General features: G+C 39.8%; 1 protein-coding gene across 2 annotated transcripts in view; it reads right to left on the bottom strand.

The window, feature by feature from the left end:
* LOC144951681 (WD repeat-containing protein 7-like) overlaps window positions 1-22,003 on the bottom strand; it is a 78,109-nt gene that overhangs the window by 24,568 nt on the left and 31,538 nt on the right. For both annotated transcript variants that reach the window (XM_078881987.1, XM_078881979.1), the window contains exons 6-17: window positions 20,569-20,645; window positions 19,868-19,987; window positions 17,182-17,327; window positions 15,221-15,323; window positions 13,006-13,144; window positions 11,842-12,090; window positions 9,695-9,915; window positions 8,420-8,615; window positions 6,948-7,162; window positions 5,564-5,852; window positions 3,268-3,567; window positions 1,964-2,117 (exon numbers count right to left, since the gene is read on the bottom strand). In XM_078881987.1, coding sequence (XP_078738113.1) covers window positions 1,964-2,117; window positions 3,268-3,567; window positions 5,564-5,852; window positions 6,948-7,162; window positions 8,420-8,615; window positions 9,695-9,915; window positions 11,842-12,090; window positions 13,006-13,144; window positions 15,221-15,323; window positions 17,182-17,327; window positions 19,868-19,987; window positions 20,569-20,645 — 2,209 coding nt within the window. The remainder of the gene's footprint in view (window positions 1-1,963; window positions 2,118-3,267; window positions 3,568-5,563; window positions 5,853-6,947; window positions 7,163-8,419; window positions 8,616-9,694; window positions 9,916-11,841; window positions 12,091-13,005; window positions 13,145-15,220; window positions 15,324-17,181; window positions 17,328-19,867; window positions 19,988-20,568; window positions 20,646-22,003) is intronic.

Genomic DNA, 22,003 nt, shown 5'->3' on the forward strand with positions numbered 1-22,003 from the left:
AATTATGGACTCAGACTATTGTCCTATCATCTCATAGAGTCCCTGGCACATAATAATCTGCTACACAGTGGCAGTGGGGGTCGCAAAATGCCGACTTATTACTAATAAACCCCAATGATCCGATCGAAATTAGGGATTTCGATTGGATCATGGGGGGGGGGGGGGCACGTAGATGGACGGTCGGGTTACTAGTATATACATACAAAATATATCTATTTTAAATCATATCATGACCCGAAATTGTAACAATTCTCCTCAACTGGGTTTCTGTTTTTATGGGTTTTGTTGTCATTACATTTTTTTAAAGGAATCGTAAGAATTGGGTTACATTATGGAAAACACATCTCTAGTATGCCATTTATTTAATCTATACTTTACAATTGTTGAATAAAAATACTGACTCGTAAGAATCTTTAATACAATACGCATCGTGTCTGTATTGCCAGCAAATCCCTCTCTCACAGCTGCCATGTAAGGCTGAGACCTCACTCATCTCTATACAAATCTCGAGTTATCCAGGGTAATGTGGGATACACATATCCATGTGAGCTATCCGAGGTTTCACTTGGTTTTCACAAAACACACGTCTACAACTCATCACAGCTCATCTCCCCGGAGTCCTCACTTGCAAAACTCCAGTTATTTGGAGTAAAAACATCAGATAACCATATGTAAACAGCGGCCAGATAATTGCAAAATAAAATGAATGCTCGACCGACCCCGAATAACCGAAGTTTTGCTGTATTTATGAATTGAAATGAAAATTTTTAGAAGACTGTGGAATATTAACTTATCATCCACAATCAGTCAACTTGCTGAATGAAAGCCTTCCCAAGCCGCTGACATTTTTAACAGTTCCGCGATGCGACAATCCCCCCATCACTTGCACAGCAGACAAACGTTTCACTCCATCTCCACAGTGGGCTCATTCTTTCCTTTGACTGCCATTCAGTCATTATTCTCACCAACAAGCTATCATCCCTCCTTGTGATATGTCCTGCCTAAGCTTGTCTTCAGATGTCATAGGTGGTACTTGATGATTAAAAACTTTCTTTATTAGACACATTGCTATGATGCTTTCCCTATCGAGTTCAGTTTCTCTTCTGCATATTATTTTAACTATTTGATCGTGTTCCACCTTGGTAGCGGGCCCTAAGTATGCACAGTCTAATGTCATTGTGTCCCTCCGACATATATCTCTCGTTGAGTGAATTTGTTGTATGTGATTTAGATTTGAGTTCTCACCTGGTTCAACAAAATACATTTGAAACTAATCTAGATTTGAAGTTTTCGTGACTGCAGGGATCCATACTCTTTGGTTCTTTCGGTAAAGTCACGTAGGTATAAAACATTTTTTTTAAATTAAATCACGACGTTTCGGGCACAACACAAGCAATCATCATCAGGTGGGAAAACCACAGCAACATTTTTTTTACCACGGCAACTCTCTCTCCCACTTCAGCAAAAAAAATTCTTGCTGTGGTTTTCCCACCTGATGATGATTGCTTGTGTTGCAATCGAAACGTCGTGATTTAATTTATTTTATACCTACGTGACTTTACCGAAAGAACCAGAATACATTTGAAACTAAACAAGTTTTTCTCATATTTATCTTGAGTCGAGCATTGCAGCCATCATCCTTAAGTTACTGTCGTGTATCCAGTAGCTCATGGCCATTGGATGCTATCACGGCCGTGTTGTCAGCAAATCGAATACCATTTTCCGAATATAAATCTTCATGTCGCCATGAATAACATTGACAAAAGTGTTACCGAGGCCTACTCCCCTTCGAATATGTATTTATTAAATATCTACCTGCTGCCCTTGTGTTTTGATACCTAATCTGCTACCAATTGTCGTATGTTCCGTTATTGCATGAGTAGCAAATTAATGCAATATTTGATGGAAATTAGATGAATGCATTAAATAACTATTTAAAATATACCATTGCTATTTTACTCACTTGTGAAGCAGCTTCTTGCTGGTGCTGTCTTTGAATGTGGCATTGGTCATGCTCATGAGGGTGTTGGACAGTGAGATGATGGAGAGCAGATGCTGTGTGGTTACAGCTTTTGAAACACCAAGGGTGCTATTTAAAGTCTTCTCCTGCTCAATATCTGAGGGCAAAACACAATAACATGTAATCTTTAATCTCCCGACAGCTTATTTCACACTCGTATTATATTTCACGAGATGTAAATTGTAGAGAAATGCTGAATGAATTAATATACCCAGGGGTCGATTTACACATGGAATAGACGTTTAACAAACATCGGCTAGTCATGTGCAAGACTACACGGATGAAGAAATAGGATCGAATCGGAATCTACTTATTGTCCAGGTATGATGTTGGGGAGGTAAAATTCAGTGAGAGGTGGGTGGATAATTTGTCACAGAAACTTTGAAGAGTCGCAAGTGTGAAAGGAATTTCATGCAAACATGGCGTGCAGGCTCGTAAGTAGCAGGTCGATGGAACCCTACGGCAGGTGAATGACATACAGAGGGGCTAGGCCCGAGATTAATAAAGGAAAGTGGAGGAATGTTAAAGTGGCGAGGCCATGCATAACCGCAGAAAACGTAAACGATGCTTGGGGATACTACTACTGATTTAAGAGTCGAATGGCTCACAGGGCTCTACCAAATAAATGAAAAAATAAAATGAAAAAACTACTGCAGAACAACACGAGAGGATGGAAGCTAGATGGAGAGAGGAGAAAAAAATAAAGTAATGGCTTTGACTCAGGATAGAAATAAAGAACCATAATGCCTTAACAAAAGAGAAAAGAAATATTTGTTTTCATAGTCAACAAAACCGAGTTAACCATTATCCTAAATATAGCATAAACATATCACTTGTATTTAATCTACATGAAGTGCAAATCAATGCTTCTTATAACCATGGTCTGATCCAATTATCACGAGTGCAATAATTTAATTCTACTAGATTGATGGATCGTTAGATGCAGAGTGGTATGCCCTGTGGAGGGTAGACCTTCGACGTCACGTGCAAACTTTGCAAAAGCTGTGAGATTTAATCGAAAGGAGTGGTGGGTGAGGTGTGGTGACATCAACTGCAATGACCGCGATCACCTCTTGACATTGAGCACAAGTTATTATATTTATAACATACAAAATATACTTACTTTCACTCATATTAAGATGCTATGAAACCAATAAGATATTGGAAGGACTTATCAAACGTACAAAAACTGTCATTTGTCATAGCAACAACACAATGATTAGAGAATTAAATTTCATTTTACACACTTGAAGCATGGTGACGCCTCCAGCCAGGTAGCATGAGAGACATGTGCCCCCCACGTGAAACCAGTCCAAATGAGACAGGGCAGTGAGGTTTCAGCAAGCCAAGCCTGGAGAGACAGATCTCATCAAGTGCTTGATCGAGTCCCCAAGTGTGCAGACAGGACATGAACAGCTTCGCTGTTTCCATGGTCAGATTTGCGCCTTGTAGAGTGAGAGGCTTGGAGTGGTGAGACCGGCGTTCCACATTTCCATCGTGACTTTGATCTTGCTCGTCCTCATCGTCATCATCATCCAACAGATGCTCTGGAGGATAAAGTATGGAGGATAAAGTACGGTGAATAACTGTCCTCAGCAAGCATCAAAATACAATAAGGATTGATATCATAGTTTACCAATGTCTGTGTCTAAACACGCAAGCTTAAAAATGTAACACATACATGTTTCAGGAGCATTCTAATTATTATTCCAGATTAAGGGGAGTTTAGCTGTAACGTCCACAACAGTGCTTAATCCTTAGCATCCGAATGGAGATTAAATATCTCTAAATGGACGACCAGATGGAAGACCTCAATTTGTGGATACAGGAAACCCGTGAATATCGGCAGGTTTGTCTTTTGCGATTTTGAACTATTGTAGCTACCACGGTGGTTAGTTTTGGCCTGTCGTGGTTCTAGTGTACCCGGAAGAACTGCATCATTGACTGACACCGTGGTGCTAGCGAGGGACGCAAGGCTGTCAGTGGTACCTCGATCTTTGCCGTGCAAGTACCTCGCGGACAAAGACAAAGATCCACAGCGTAGCCTTAACCAACTGTTGGGGCAAGTGCTATTAGCGAGCACCTATGAAGGCCGGCACAACACACGAGGAGGTGGGTGGCCAGCATCATGCCTGGCCGCCTTTGTCTCCCCAGTGATGATGTTTACACATCATACCAGGCACTCATGTGAGGCCGAGTCAACCTAGGGGAGGGCCCAGGAACGATTCAGATAATCGTCACTGGTGTTGGGCGTGAGCAGGAATTTAACTCGAGTCACCGAGTTCATAGCGCGACCACTCCCCACAAACACACACACCTGCTTTGGATCATAAGTACAGGATTTATACTATTTATTGTCTTGGAATATTTATTGTATAATGTTTTTGCGTGTTTATGTTTGGCTGCCTTGTACCTAACCCCATTATTTATGCAAGGCTGAAGTATTGTATTGCGCGGTTTTGGCTTTCGTGGCACTTTCAAACAACGTAACCCCCGCGATATGCAAGGGTCTCCCGTATATCTTTTCCGGTACTGAAAATGTATTTTTGGCACCACGTTTAAAAAGTCGCTGATAACCCGCCGGTAAATAGAGCGTCATTTCCACGTGTCTCTCATTCATGCATTTTTTGTCAGTGAATAGGAAGTCATTCCACAAAGCAGGAAGGCAAATTAAGGAAAATCGCAGACATGAATTTTCACACACCCTGCAACTCAAAAATGTTGCAGATGATAAAGACACTTCTTGTATCATACAAATTTAATTGCATGAGGTGAAAGTGAGAGACATTTACCTACTAAACATGGAGATACTGTCCTTAACTATCACAACGGACTAGAATTCCATTTTGATTAGGGTGACAAAAACCCAGTCACTGAGACTATTATGTAAGGCTGTAAATTAAACAGTTTCTTCCATCACCAGATGGGCTTCTATAGCCGTCTGGAATGCTCTTGCATCCGGTATTAGGAAGCCATTGGAGCTATGTACTTTTAAATCTATAGCAGTTGACTCATTTCTTTGACAATGCTTTTGTGTTTAGTTCGTTGTCCTTCCCCTGCACCTCCGCTTAGCACTATTGGCTACATACGGTGCGAAAGTTCAAATTACATGCATACAGTAAGTTCCCGAGATGCAGAAGATCCGAGTTACGGATATCCAACTTTACGGAAATCATGTAAAAAATTCAACGTGCGGAAATGTTTGCGTTAGTTACGCAAGCACAAATAGTGCAGCGTGGTGAGGTTGCAGATGAATACCGCAGAGCGAGCTGGTATTCAATGATCTTTTTATCCAGTGTACCCATTCATCTGACCTATCATGAAATGGTTGTTACTAATTTGGCTACTCTGTAAAACTGGGTTCCCTCTGCATGGATTCACTCTGCATGGCCTTTTCCCCGAATGCATCGTCTGTACAGAGCGAGGGGGGTGTACAAAGAAGGTGTTATACTGTAAAAATAATACTTAATATTCCTAAATGAAGTAAACACGTATTTAGGGATGCTATTTTGCCACACAAACCAAGATAAACTACGTAGTTACCTTTGATATTTTCCTTGATAGTATCTTTGACCTGCTGAAATATGTCACCGGCCTTCTTCCCAGCAAGAAAAGAGGATGTTGCCAAACCTCCACGGTCCAAGAAACTGGACGGCCTACGTAGGGTGTCTGGAGAAATAAGCGCAGGTACTGGGCGTGATGCCTCTTCTGTCAGCAACTGTACAACCAAAGCCTCCACGTCAAAAAATAGCACATGGATGTCCGGATCTCCCAAACTCATGCGAAGGGCCTGAACTAGCAGTGCCGTGTTGGAGTGTTTCGGGAGCGCATCCTGCAACAAAACAGAAAGATAACACGTCAAGTTAAAAGGTGAATGTTTTTTACTTGAATCCTAAAAAGGTAGACAACATTTACCATCAACTATCCGAGTGTGCAGACAAATTAAACCTTCCTCCTGAAACATGTCTAAATATGGAAAAAAACCTAAAATCCTTTGGACTAGATTTATAAATGGATAATAAGATGATGGTATTCACAGATGATAAAATTAAATTATCATTAACAGCCATGGTGAACCACTGCTGAATAAAATCCTCCCCAAGCTACTGCCATATCTCACAATAATGCAATAATCTAAAAATAAACAACAAACTAATCTATTTTTTATTTTACCAAGTAAAGCCCACTGAGCTATACAGTTCTTTTTCAGAAGCGATCTGGCCACAAACGATAGCTCTATGAATTGGCTTATCATATGGAAATTGATCGCAGCCAAATACTCTAAACGCATGTTTCTAAATGTGGAGGGAAAAACCAGAGGACCTGGAGAAAATCCCACGTGACCAGGGGGAGAACAAGCTAACTTCAAATACGCAGTTATCAATCAGGGTCGGGATCGAACCGACGACCTCCTGCACACCAGGTGAAGGAGTTAACATCTTGCCAGTGCAGCGCCCACAAATAACCGATTTCAACGCTCCATTTCCTTGTTCTCTCAGATGCGTAAAATGTATTATCTGTCACTTTGCCATGATTTTTAACCATCAGCCATCATCTCATCAAGCTTCCCAGGCCCACTTTTGTTTACAGTTTGAATGATGCCATTAACCATTTGTGCCTATTTCTGTCTAGGTGTTATTCCGATCAACTAATTTCTCCACGTTTCTCCGTGCACTTTTTTCATGAATGACCATGCTACTGGACCATGTCATAGCAGGCAGTATTCACTCATTAAATGTAACCATTGTTAAATGAGAATGTAATAAATCAGTAACTTGTGAATTCAACTTTAATTCAATCGTCAAATAATTAGGCACTCATTCGTAGTTTTTTCGTGAAAGGCAAATGTGTTTTGTCTAGTTTAAACTTACAAATGAGTATGCCAAACGCATGTTAAAGAGATGTCAACATGTTTTATGTTAAATACCTTGTCATTGACATCGGATGCAAGCAGGTTGGTGGCCAGGCTGTGAAGCTTGTGGTGGGCTGCGTGTTTGAGAGCGGCCAAGCTGCGTCGAGCCATGGCCTGCTTCAGGTTTACTGCTGGATGGCTCGCACTCTCTAAGGCTGCTGGAACAGCTTCATCACAACCTTGCAATATCTGCACTGCACTGATGCCCATTACACACCGATCCAATGCTCCTGCACACAAAGGATATAGAAAGGCACCCTTTTATTAGAATCTAAAGGCCTCTTGGAGATTTAAGAACAAAGAAAATCTTAGCCTAGCATTGTTGTTCCAACAGCTATACAACACCCGGTAGTCAATATTAATTGAACATGCTTGTCAGAAACCCAAATATAATATCCCAGGACCATTTAAAAGGCCATCCTTATCACTTCGCCCAATATATTAAACCTCCAACTGCACATCAGCCAATCGCTCTGCCTTTTCTCTCTGATGTGAAGGAATGGCCTACTCTATACTCTACTAGCCTTTTGCCCGTCCAAGGACGGGTGTATTGCAGTAAATCTAAAACTTGCAAGCAAAAAGCAGACCGCGACGTGATATATTCATTGCATCAATTCGTGTGCGATTTGTAAGGCCGCGGTGACACAGACTTATTTCATTTAAATGTCATAATCCCTTGTTCATCATGACGACCTTTTTACTTCGATGTCTCAATAGCGTGACGGAGATCGCGTGACGTGAGGGTTCTGCCTTTGTAGTGAGGGTTGTAAGTTGACGCTGAGGAGGGGGGAGGAGGCGCCTCGCCCCCCCATGTGGAGTGACGTCACCTGCTAATTATTATTAATGGAGGGAGTGTCCATTTGGAGGACGTCACCTGCTCATGATTATTCATGAGGGGGGCTGTTCAATGTGGAGTGATGTCACCTGCTCATGATTATTAATGAGGGGGGCTGGTCAACGTGGAGTGACATTCTTGGGTAAATATAGTAGTTAATTATAAGATGATGATATTGAAACATGCCATGGGTATTATTGTGTTTATACTTATGCACCACTGCTAACAAAGTCCCTAAAATTTTACATAATCTAAATGTTTCCAAGACATTGTAAAATAACTCAACATTTTCAATATTTAGGATAATAACTCAAGTCTGTGGTTGGTGTTGAGGAGATCATTGAACATCATGTGGTTGTGTAGGCCGTAGGGGATATAGTGCATTTAAACCGACGTGTTCGGAAAACGCACTCACAAATGTAGTTGCTCAACTTCAAGGACAGTGCACATTATCAGAGTTATGTTTTTTGTTTGCATTATGACTGCAGGTATTGTGGTCTATGCAAACATGACTCCTTGTAAAAAGGTGTCAGTTTTGTTGCCAGATAGAAGGGTAAAAAACCAATTATCATATTTTTTCTGGCAAATGAGGTTCCCATTGGGTAGTTGCTCATTATCGCACTTAAGTTATAAAACAGTTGCAAGGTCTCACCATTCTCCATTTGCCACACATAGACGGACCCATCTGAGCAGCCGACCACCAGGTAGTCGTCAAGGGGACGCCACTTGACGGTATGCACAGGGAAGAGGTGGCGTGACGCCAACATGATGCAGCGTCTTTCCTTGAGGCTCAACAAGGCCACCGAGTGGTCACTTGCCACTGAACACACACAGTGCTGCACACGCGGCTGTCTCATCAAGAACACAAGGACAACAACGGGAATTAACACACACGGTGGAAAACCTTTGTACATCTGAAACACTTTAAAAGTATAGCTCCATATTCTTGGTTCTTTCGGTAAAGTCACGTAGAAGGGAAACAATAAAATAAGAAAAATATAAAAGATTAAATTCTCACGACGTTTCGACTGCAACACAAGCAATCATCATCTGGTGTGAAAAACACAGCAAGGAAACTTGAAAAAAGTGGCGTTTTTTTCTAAACGTTAGCACCACGGACAGCGATTTTGGCAGTTGTTCAGATGGATAAGTCCATAACGATAAGAAAAAAACGCCACTTTTTTCAATTTTTCTTGCTGTGTTTTTCACACCTGATGACGATTGCTTGTGTTGCAGTCGAAACGTCGTGATAATTGTATTGTTTTATATTTTTATTATTTTATTGTTTTCCTTCCACGTGACTTTACCGAAAGAACCAAGAATATGAATCCCTGCAGTCACGAAAGCTTTAAATCAAAAGTATAGCTCCAGTCCATGCCCCTCTGTGAATCACACTGGTTGAACAAACTGCTTTTTGTGTTTAGTTTGTCGTCTTTCTCCCACACGTCCGATTAACATCGTAAGCTGTGTACGGTGCGAAACAAGTTCAACATACATACATAATACTTATTTTTCAGTTATGGAATGGTTAGCTTAGTCGTATTGGAAAATTGTTTAAATAAACTTTATTACACAAAATAATATGCTTATGGTGTTCCAACAAACCAAAAATAAAACTTCGTGGGAGGACAAGTGCTTTGTACAGACTCATTACTTAAAATCAAGTGTGTCGATGATGGCCAAAATGTACATTCTTACACAATATTTAATCACCTTTGTATATTCTATAAAATGTGAAGTGTATATTTCAAAATATAATGCATTATCACGGTGATATATTAACAAAGACACAATAAAAAAAACAATTGGTTATTTTGTCCCATTATCAAAATAATATCAAACCATGGCTCATGCAGCTGATAAAAAAAAACTGTATGGATTTTAATGAAAAAGTACATGATTAGTGTTTTAAGTGTCGTGAACTTACACTGCATCCTTCTGGAGGAACGAGCAGCTGTAGGATCTCGCCACCGTGGATGCAGAAGGTGTGCAACATTTCTCCAGAGATGATATCCCAAAGGATCACAGAGAAGTCCACACCCCCAGAGAGCAGCCAACGTTGGTCGTAGCGAGGGGACAGCTGATATGGGTAAAGCAGGCTGCTCACTTTGCCTTCGTGTCCACGTAGTGTACGGTGGGGTGGCCAGCCTAATCTCGCGCGACACGATGGGTAAATCACATATTTACAGGGCATGAAACAAAGTAACGAGACTTTCTCTCTGCGCAGTTTTACATATTCACAACACAGATCACAAAAAAACCTGGACTAACGAGTCTAAATAGAGTTATGCTTTTGCTATATTACAATAAGCCAGCTGTTATAAAGTGAAAAAGATGACAAGTCGGTGTGTCAACATATTGCTCATGACATATGTAGAATTATACCACTGAAATTTCAACTATAATGATAAAAACCTTAAAAATGCAACCCAAAATATTAAAAACTCTCACTTCATGGGTACAGCAGTCCCCGAGATACAAACGTCCGACTTACGATCATCCACACTCATGAACGTCCATAAGATATCATTTTTAACCATCCGACTTGCAAACGATCGGTCGTAGTTACAAACCGAACCGCGGAACTATTTTGTTTGGCGAAGCGATGCTCCATGAAATTGTAATGAGTCCCAGCATCCCGCCCCTTCTGACAAGCAAGCCAGCATCAGGACTCGAGGTAAGTGAAAATAAAAAATATTTTTTGTTTCTTTTCATATTACTTTATTTTAGGTTTGATTTACTATAAAATATCTATTACAGTATTATATGCAAATGTACAATATTTTTTCTGATTTATGAGGTTAACAATTGCTTCCCTTATTTGTTGAACCATAACCCATATTATTACACTGACCGTATGCACTGTACAATTAAATATTGAGTTCCGAGATATGAACAAATCGACTTAAGAACAGGTCTCAGGAACGCAACCCATTTGTAAGTCGAGGACTGCCTGTACCTAGCTGTATATCCCAGGCTGTTGCTTAAAATGAGTCAGATCTTATAAAAACAATGTCACTTCTAAGACAGTAGCCATAACAATGATCTTACTAGTATGTAACTGATAAACAGTCCACTGCATACAGAGAGTCCCCGAGTTACGATGGTCCGACTTACGATATTTTGATCTTACGAGGACGATACGACAAACTTGTAAAATATTTTAAATTTCGCGCAGCAGGCAAACGCAGCAGCGTACGAATCTTGGTAAGTACAGTACAATATGATATGTTACGATATGTTCAATGCATGTATGATACGTAGCTTTAGCAATTTCATTTTAGGGTTACCACGATACGATCAATGCATGTTAATATTTTTTATAGCAGATAGGATTGTTTCCTGAAAAAACTTTCTATTCAATTTCAGTTCATATAGGTAGGATAAGAATTTACCTTGGTTTTTTACTTTACATTTTGCTGTGCAATACAGTATTGTAATTAATAAATATAAACAGTTTATACAGTACGGTACTGTAAATTGCTGTTTTGCTAAATTATCACCATTCTTTAAGACTCATGGGTAGGCTAGACCATCTTCGACTTACGAAATTTTTGACTTACGATGGGGTCGTCGTAATGCATCTCCATCGTAAGTAGAGAACTACCTGTATATAATACAGTCAAGCATCTTCATTCACACACGTTTTTCTTTTGCAAAATTCGTTTATTCGCGATTTTATATTTATATACCAGTTCAAGTTTCACGCCTTTTTCCCTTGACTATTCGTGATTTGGCAACATGGCATCGTTACAGAGAGGTACTGGCACAGTGGTGGATTGTGGGCCCCGTGTGCAACATCCAGGATTAGAGAGTGATGAATCAGTCTGAAATATGGGAGGCATTTGTCGGGGGTAAAGGAAGGTAAGAAAAAGAAAATCTGGGTGTCGTCGGCGAAGAAGTGATGGGGGAAAGTTAAGTGAAGAAATTACATTTTTACAGAAATATAACAATCTGAAATAGTTATTAAGTTTTGTCCTTTAAGTATCCTTACACTAAACTGCCACGTATTGCGAAGAAATGTCTCACTCCGGTTTGAACGGCTGCCTCTTTATGTGTAGAGGATGTGGTTACCTCTGCGTGATGCATGTTCGCCGTGCAGCAGCTGTACAGCTGCAGTCTGCGTTGCAGGTACAATGATAATACTCCCGTCTTCACGGCCACACACGAGCTGTCCACTGGCAGGAATGTAAATGCTGGACATCACCAGCAGCGGTTTGCTGCATCCTGGAACCACACTCAACTGATCTATGACACCTGCTGGACGAGGCACGGCCACCTCAAAGTGAGACTTCAAACTCACCCGTCTGGTCATGTCCAAATCTGGAAGAAAAAAAAGAAATGTTATTAATCAATTTTATTTCCTATTATGCCACATATATTACGTAATATATTAATATGTTTGTCTTTGCAAGCACATATCACATATAGAGGAACAATGTGTTATTCGTGAGCACCCATTACGTACAGCAGGACAGAGGTGTTTAGAGAAGTGGTGGGGCCAGCATTACGGACAAGCTGAGGCCGATGCTGCAATACATGTTGGAGGTGTGTAGCTAGCTGTACAATAGCTGAGCAAGGTGTGCTGAAGTTGCTGGATCTGGCGGACATACCAAAGCAATGGCGAGGTGTAATAGAATGCATGGCCGTGGCCTGGATGACTTCTTGACATTGACGGACTGTATGTGTGTATGACAGGAGTGTCCACTGCACTCTCGTTATGCCACTTACAGAAGGGATTGATAATGTGTGCGGTTAATCCACTCTGCAAACTCCGTACTTTATATGCTCACTCTCTGCAACCATGTGATTCTGTTTCTGAGACAAATTACATTAATTTGACGCCTACCTTGGGATGCATCAGCACGTGTGAAGCACCCTCGTGATATGCCTACTCCGTGAATTTGAATGGCAATCCAGATGCCTCATGAAGGATGTGATATCTTCCTACCATGGCGAAATCTGCACTATACTTGCATTTTACCTTGGATAGATATATACTGCACTGGAATCTGTTCTTAACCAAAATGCAATTAATCTCCCACTGTGTGCTTCCATCTGGAGAGTGCAAAATCCATTTTCATGAAAGTTTATGAAGAAATGCATTGGTCATAATTTTGGTGGATTCTAATTGTTGCACATATATTTTTAATTTTAAAACACGTTTGTGAGGCTTCTGGAAGAAGAACAACATTCATGGATATCAAGGCTTATTATGCAAGATGCTGAAATACTGACCACTTTGATGTTGCGTTTGTTCTGCCGGTATGCGCCAAACTGTCAACTGGCCCATAGAGTCGCCTTGCACAAGTAGCCGTGACGACGACGACGACGGCTTTCCATGGAAATACTTCACGACTGGCAGGCAGATTAATGGCTGATCACAAATATACAAGTGTAAAAAAAAAGCATCAATAAACAGGTGTCCATAAATGAAGGTATATGCTGGTGTCCATTCATTACATTCATATCCCCCAAAATACATCATTAGAAAACTATTTACAAATGGTACGTTACACATTGTTATGCATACATGTACGTGCAATGAATTTAAGAACAATAATATGAAATGTTCTCAGAAAAAGCAAGTGTTATTACAAAGGATTACATTTAAAGCGTAGGACTAACTCATTTGAGTATTTAAAGAAAATAAATACCTAGAAAAATCCCACACAACTTAAACCTGTACAGATCATTTAGAAACCTGTGGCTATCCATTTTAACTCTGATCTCCAATTTATTGGATAATTTAGAAGAGGAGTCGGGGCAGGAGATACCCTCGCCAGGGTTAAAAGCTTCTTAGCTCAATGGGCCCTACCACAGGTAAAATAAAATAAACAAAACACATTTGAATATTAAACAGATATTTAATTGGATAGGACTTTTTTTCGATGTAAAGCTTTCGTGACGACAGGGATTAATATTATTGGTTATTTCGGTAAAGTCACGTAGAAGGGAAATGTAATATTTTTATTATTTTATTATTTCCCTTTTACGTGACTTTACCGAAAGAACCAAGAATATGGATAGGAGGAATTAAAGAAAAACAGAAATGGAGATTGGCTTAAACAGTTCAGATTTGCTGATGATAGTCATTATAGGAGCCAATGGATTGCAACGTCCTGTTAAAGATCACATCATTAGCTCTTTCAGCCAAATAAACAATGAGAAAATGCAAGCGGTCCTCTCTTTTACGACACAATGCATCCCTGAAAACCCCATCATGAATCAGATCGTCGTAAATTAGACCCTATTTTCCCAGACAGTAGAAACATGACTTGCCCATGTGTTTTTGTCGTTTTATCAGCCATATTTAACAGGGTTTAAGAGGCAAAAATCCCCATAAACACTTGAGAATAACAACATCTCCACGCCAAGTGACATCGGAAACCAGACAGACTCTGTTCAAAAGTGTTCGAATTCATGTCGGGAGATGTGGTGTAAATCAAGTTTCTGTGTCTTAAAACGATCCATTGTGGCATTATAGAAACGTCGTAAATGTGGATCATCGTGAATCAGACCGTTGTAAACCGGAGACCACCTGTACATAGATACAGTAAAACCTTGGATTGCGAGTAACTTGGTTTGCGAGTGTTTTGCAAGACGAGCAAAATTTTTAAATAAATATTAATTTGATAAACGAGCGAGTCTTGCAATACGAGCACTGTAGTACGTACAGTATACGCTTTGTCTGCCGAGCGTCACGTGATCACAACTGAGCCAATGGTTCTTCTCGCTCTCTCGCTGCGGGATTGTGGGTAATCGTTTCCCGTGCTCGGTCTTAGTCAACGTGCCTCACTCGTATAATCAACATCCGTGCGAGCGTATACTGTTTACTAAAGTGTTGTGACCACGTGTGTGTGCGTAAAGCATTTATTTAATTTTGTGTCCAAGTGTAGTTAACTGTTCTTTAGTAACTTTACTGCAAGTGAAAGTCATCCTACACAATAACCCTCCTCTCCTCTCTCTCGTCTCCCTCACACCAGCCACGATTACATTTATTTAATAAATTTGATTACTTGATATTACATTTAAATAATAAAAATATAAAAAGGTATTTTGTATTAATCATTTTTATATGAAAACAGTATTTTTGGGTTGTGGAACGAATCATCTGAGTTTCCATTATTTCTTATGGGGAAATTCGCTTTGATATACGAGTGCTTTGGATTTCTGGAACGAATTATGCTCGCAATCCAAGGTTTTACTGTATATGATTTTTAGCTGAATGCCCATATTCACCTTTTGTGAATTAGAGAACATAAATTTTAAAAAATCTTCCACAATTTTGTCTTGAACCAATCATCCAAATAAATATATATAAAATACTAATAATATATATAAATGCCTACTAAATTAAATCACGACGTTTCGGAGGCCAACACAAGCTTCCGTCTTCAGGTGGAACCGTTACAGCCAAATTCACTGTAATAAGTGAAAGAGCAATGATAACCTGTTCATCCGGAGGGCAGGTGATCCGATAAAGCCGCTTGGGGGGTGAACTGTCGATGACCTTCCCAACGTCACTGCGGAAGTGTTTACTATCCGGAAGGCAACTGCAAAAATAGGAAGCGTTGTCATTTGAAAAGTATTGTTAAAACCACGGCACACCGTATTACACATTCAATAAGGCCAAATGATAATGCAAACAAGCAGATGAACACAAACAGATTAGTCAGCTATGTCAAGTAATGAGGCACAGATAAACTTAAACATGAATGTGCAGTATACATAAGATTTAGAAAATGCAACTTACACTCAACGTTCTTAGGTGTATATTTCTATATCTTAAGCCAAATTATCCATAGAACCATATTGCCCGAAAAACTAATGCAAAATGCTCTTGTGAACTGACTAAATAGAGACATGTGATACAGAGAGTATATACACAATTAATGCCACACTGCCTAATAAAATGTATTTGACTTGCAATGTGAGATGTAAACTCAGAAACGATCAAAAATTCGAATGAACATTACAAAAGCAGAGGTGCTCACTTTAAACATTGCCTAGTATTTATAAGATTCATGAATATTTACACAACGTTCAGCAGAGCAACTAACCACGTTGAATAATAACATTGGGATATCTTCACATTTTTCCAAAAAGTAACAAGATATTTTACTTATCATTGAATTCATTACTGGTATTAATAATGTGAGCCTCTTTAACGGAGGTATACAACTATAACAATATACCCATGGGTATGTGTAGAAAAGTAGGCCTACAAAATACATTCAATTCAGTTAATTAAAAAAAAACATGCAGGCTTTGATTTGTAAGCAAAACAGAACCTCTATTTTACACTGCACTAATGTTGGGTCTGACATAAAATAAAATAAAAACACACATATAATTCTCATGGCGTAGGGTTATCCAAAAAGGTGTGATGCTTTTACAGTCTGCAGAAGTTTTACAGTAGGGGGTTGATGTGCATTCCCCATTAAGTAATTTTCAAGTACATTTTCAAATTTGGCATGTTTGCACCATAATGCTGGAACAAACTGTCCTATTATTTTCAAAAAACATCACCAGATCTTTAACATCCAGTGACACCTGCAGTATTAACCAGGGCGGCCTGCCGGATCTCAACCGCGAATGCACTACCGTTGGATCATGTTAGTACCTGTGTACATATTGTACACACAGCGCGCAAGGTAAGGGTCCCATGAGCAGTGGATGGGATTCCTTACTTCTGGCAACAGCGTCAAGAGTATCCCAGTTACAAGATACAAGCAACACGTTGTGCCCATGTGTAAGTGCAACTGGCTTGACCCCCAAGCAATGTGGGGAAAGTTACGTAAAAAACATAGTAACTTTGAAAAATTAAAAATTATGTACCAAAAATGTAATGTTTGCTGCTGAAATGTCACTTTATATTAGTTGTGAAAACTTTCTAAAGTACTTAGGTTACTTTTAAAAGTTACTACTCGGTAAGCTACTTTCGAAAGTTACTTGACTAAAAGACAAAGGCACATATACAAACGTACAGTACTGGCATACTGTAGATACGCACACACATATTCTCTATCTTTGACCAAATAAAAACAGTAACTACTGTATTCAATCAATTACACTTCATAACTATTACAGTACAGTGAAATGGCAAAAATATGTGTTGATGTGGGTGTACTGTTTGGAGATCTTAAAAGTCTGTGAAACGCTGCAATAAAAACTCCAAAAAAATATGCAATGAAGCATTTGCCATGGATGGCACATGCCTTGAAATCACGCCGAAAATCAAGCAACACAAAGGCATGGAAAAAGAGACACGGAAGCACAGAGACATTGTTTTTCGGAGTTTTTAAGTTACATAACTAAAAACTCAAATAGTTTTGCAAATTAATGTATGCCCAGTGTTAGGCGTGGAAGGCAATATGGCACATGGTGCATGCAAAGTTGTTGGGAGCTCACCTGGGTGGCAGGCAGTAGACAGATGCTGCTCCTTCCTCTGTCCAGATGATTACACTATCTGCAGTTAAAAACTTTCCTCCTGACCACCGCTCTCCTTTTTCGGAGCACACCGAGCAAAGGACTGAAAAATCACCTGCGTCAAACACCTGGCAAAAAAAAATGTATTTAGAACTCTGAGCATGTACCACCTCGGGAAGAAAGCTTAATTGAAATATCATTGAGAATATGGTTTCGCTAATAAGGTAAGGCTTTCGGGAGCGTTAGGCTCTTGAACATCTGCGCAAAAGTATAATTCGCAACTGAAGATGCCGTGTTTATATGGGAAAAAGGGAATTAGGTTTCCATATCTGACTGAACATACACTATCCTGTACTGTACGCATAAATAACATCCATATATTTAATAAAATTGTACAATAAAAATAGATAGCACAAATAATACAACAAAATAGAGTAAATAAAATACATCAATAAATTATACATTAAATTTGGCACTTAATTACTTTGGATGATGGGGATGTGATGATGATGGTCAGCAGATGCACTATCACCCCGAACAAGTCTATGCAACAAATTGACTATATGAACTAAACTTTTAACTTTTTCTGCCTTTTACTCTTGCTCTCATTTCCTCCACTCACTTGACGCTTAGACCCCATGATTGAAATTTAAAAAGACACTTATATACTGTGCTGCAAAAACACCCCTTCCCATGACGAGGTTGCCAAAATCGTGAATAGCTGAAGGAATAAGGCACGAACGTTAAACTGGTACACAAATATAAAATCGCAAAGAATCGAATTTCGCGAAAGAAAAATTCGCAAATGAAGAGGTTTTACTGTAGGACTCCTCCCCAATAGCGTAGACTTCATGACTGAAATACTAGACTGATGCTTCAAATTTAGTTTTTATATTACACCACATGATAATACCTGAAATACCGCATTACTATCCAATCTACTGCAATACAAGTCAATATAATAACAACGTTTGCAATGCAAACAACTTCCCCAAAAAACACTTTAGCAATATTTGTAAAATAGTACGTAAATTATAGTGAAGCTTGAGTAAATGTTTGACAATTCAAATGATTAAATGTTGAAGTAACAAAATAACCATTTTATACAAGAGAAATATTCATAACCCTTAAAACCTTTAAACGAGCTAAACATTTTAAAAAAGTAAGTAACCTTCTCTTGACCTGAACTGTCCTGCTAACTACAGACCCGTCTCTCGCCTTGCCTCCACAGGTAAGGTTCATGAGGTCGTTACGCTGAAACTGGCAGGACTTCGGAAGAGGCATATTCCTAAGAAAGCTCGAGTTCAGGGTGACGAATAGCCTCCTCATAGCAAGCTATCGGAAAATCCATTCCCATTTTTGGTTCTGCTTCATTCTCTCTGCAGATTTTGCCGTGGTGGATCATGCTGCCTAAAGCTGATTTGTAGATGGTTTGGAACAGTCCTTAGATGGTTCCATTCTTTCCTTACAGGTAGGTCTGAAGAGGGCAGTGAATGCAATTTATTCCTCAGCTGATTCTTTGTGGGGTGTCGAAGGGCTTCGTTATATCACCCATGCTCTCCACAGTACACACGCTACCGTTGGGAGACATTACAAGGCGGTATCGACTGAGTGTACACTGCTATAGAGACGAAGCCCGGTGGGGAGGCTACCCAAGCACCCCAAACTGCTACAAGTCCCCCAACTGGCACTCACCTGATGAAGGCTGACTGGAATCAAAATGGTGAAACAAAGAGATGGATGAGAGCAGATTGAAATGCTTTCTTTTAATAAAGCGGCACTTGATAATGTAATTTTTCCCAATGTGCCTTGAGAAGAATGGTTTTAATCAGTATGTTCTACCCGTTATTACATATGGTTCATATATCAATAATATGGAGATGCATGCTTGAAATTACAGAGGTAGAAAGAGGAAAATATGAATAAGGGAATGTCTAGTGAATTTATTTTTCACCATACATATCCAACCGTGCTAATCGGAGGTGCGGACTATACTCAAGGTTAATGACACAATTTAAACTATAATGGCAAGTGGGCTTGAGGCAGAGATAGCCAGGACGAGGGATGATGCTCGGAGGTGAGGAACAATAAAACTGGTCGACAATTTTTTAGATGTCGTCTGCTTCAGAGATGAAATGTGCTCTTTATTATGGATTTTGATGTGCCAAATTCAAATATGACAATTAAACCGGCCAAATGGCTACTGTTCTCAAGATATTTACGTTTTTACATTTTACGTCTATGTATATTGTGTATATAGTAGAGTTTCTCAAAAAATTACCAACATAGGTCTTTTCATGTGTTTATGGTTGCTTTACATGACAACTAGCAGCTAAGGAATTGAACAATTCTGAGAGGATGTCCACTGAGCAGCTGGAGGGATAAAAGTAGTTCACGCGCAGGAGAGATTGCGACTGCAATACTGAGATGTGGCAGCAGCTTGGAGAGGACTGATCATGGCTGATGATGATGAATTCTGAAAAAAGCTAATCAACTGCAGTATGCCAGACACCCCCCATCACCAGAGAGGCTCTTACCCCAATTAATCCAGCTTCCCAGAGGTTTTACCATACAGAAATGATCTGTTACACAAGAAATGTATGAAGGAAAAAAACTGTTATGGATGCCATTACTTGCAAAATAAAAGTTTAACGTTGAAAACTGTTACCATCCAACATGATGTGGAGACCAGCAACAATGATCGGCATGTGAATGAGCAGAAACAGATGTCTTGGCAGTCGGTGCAGTGAATTGGCTTTGATTCTTCCTCGTGCAATATCTCTCCTATCTGGAACAACAAACAACATCTTGGGAAAACACATTTATGTACACATAAGCACGTAAGTGTTCTTTAGTTAAGAATGAGAACATTTTTGTATTCTTTAAATTGCAAAATCATTCTATAATATAATCTGTAGAGAGTCTATTTAACTGTAATTATGTCAATTACAAAGTAGAGTCAGCGTGATTATTAAGGTGTTATGGGTCAATTAATGAGTATTTATATCTTGGTGGAAATAAAAGCCCCTGTAGAAAGCCCACGCATGTGAGGGGTCCAACACTATCCAACACAGACAGAACGGGTGAGGTCCACATTTGGTGGGGTGCATGGTGCAAAAGTATAGTTAATATAACCATGATAACCATTCCTACAAAATCACACCCTTCACATGGCAGATAAGGACTATACCAACCTTGATTGTTTTTAAACTTCGATATTTGCATAATCCAGATATTTATGTTTAAAATATCTGGATCATTTAGTGCATGAACTATTTAAAAGCCTTAGTCATCACGATTAACATTACATATTAAAGTGCGTAATATATTGTAACGATTAAAATACTTAAAGTTCACCGTTGTACTCACCTGCAACTTATTAGAAATGTTTTTCAGATTCCAGACTTTAAGATTTCCGGAAACGGACACAGCGATCACTTTGTCCTCTGAATATATTCACAGCGGACAAATAAATATAGGCAAATATAATTATTTTAAACCATACTCTTTGGTTCTTTCGGTAAAGTCATGCAGGTGAAAAAATATAAATAAAATTAAGACTAAAAATTTAAAATAGAAAAAATTAAATTAAATCACGACGTTTCGGAAGCAACACAAGCCTCCGTCATCAGGTAGGACAACCACAGCAAGAAACAAAAATTACTGTAGTGGGCAAAGAGAGCTGATTGTGACAAGCGATTATATAAGGTAAGAGGGGGGAGGAGAGATGCAGGGGGCGCGGAGTGTGGAGTAGGGGGGGGGGAGAGTGACTCCTGTTGAGACACGGCTGGTGAGACACAATGCCGGCGCTGGGAACGGGCCTGGGAGGGGGGGAAGTAGAGTGCCACAGAAACTGGGAATGTGGGTAGATATTCACCACTCTTGTTACAACACTCACGAGTCGTCAACTAACTTGACCGTTTCACATGCAGGCTTTCACGACCAATATTACGATGCATAATTGGTTTATTTCGTGTAAAACTGTGCAAGAATGTGTAAAACCCTCCCACACCTAACACAGCCAACTAATAAAAACGTCAGTTGAACACGTAGGGCTTTCGCGACCATATATTATTGACAAGCTTGACTACCCGGCTTCGCCCGGGACTTGGATTTACCACGCCCGGCCGCCTTTGTCTCCCTATGGCGATGTTCACACACCACACCAGTTATTCGTTTGAGGCTGAGTCGATCTAGGGGAGGCCCAGGACCGGTTCAAATAATCGCCACTGGTGGTAGCCGTGAGCGGGAATCGAACTCGGGTCGCCGGGTTCGTAGTGCAGCGTAGCGCGAACCACTGCGCATGCGCGGGTCACATGACAGATGTGATGTCACCGCTCACTTGCCGTGCAAAATATAGGCATTACTGCACCCACCCCCCCCCCCCCAAAAAAAATACAAAAGTGTATTTTTATAATTTTTGCATGGTGTACAGTCTGGAATGTACCCACATGGCCAATTTCAAGTTTGTTGCATGTCGGGAAGTACGCTAAACATTTTGAACAGACACACATAATCACACATTTCCTTTTTACATATATATAGATGATCAAAAAAAGTCTCTTAAATAAAACGCGTCAAATATACTACCGCTCACATCACCGCTGGTGTGTAGAATAATCTCACAACATTGACATAGGTAACGACGTTTTTCTGGAGATTACATCCAGCCTCATCAGGCTGTTAACAGGAGCTCAGATCTCGGGTGAAAGCGCTTCATGATCCAGGCCCTTAAGTAGATGCCATGAAGGCATCGACACAGTTACACCACTTGGTCTAATTGAATCATTAGAGTTGATTGCTC

This window comes from Lampetra fluviatilis, chromosome 3, assembly GCF_964198595.1.
Source record: "Lampetra fluviatilis chromosome 3, kcLamFluv1.1, whole genome shotgun sequence".
Taxonomy (NCBI): domain Eukaryota; kingdom Metazoa; phylum Chordata; class Hyperoartia; order Petromyzontiformes; family Petromyzontidae; genus Lampetra; species Lampetra fluviatilis.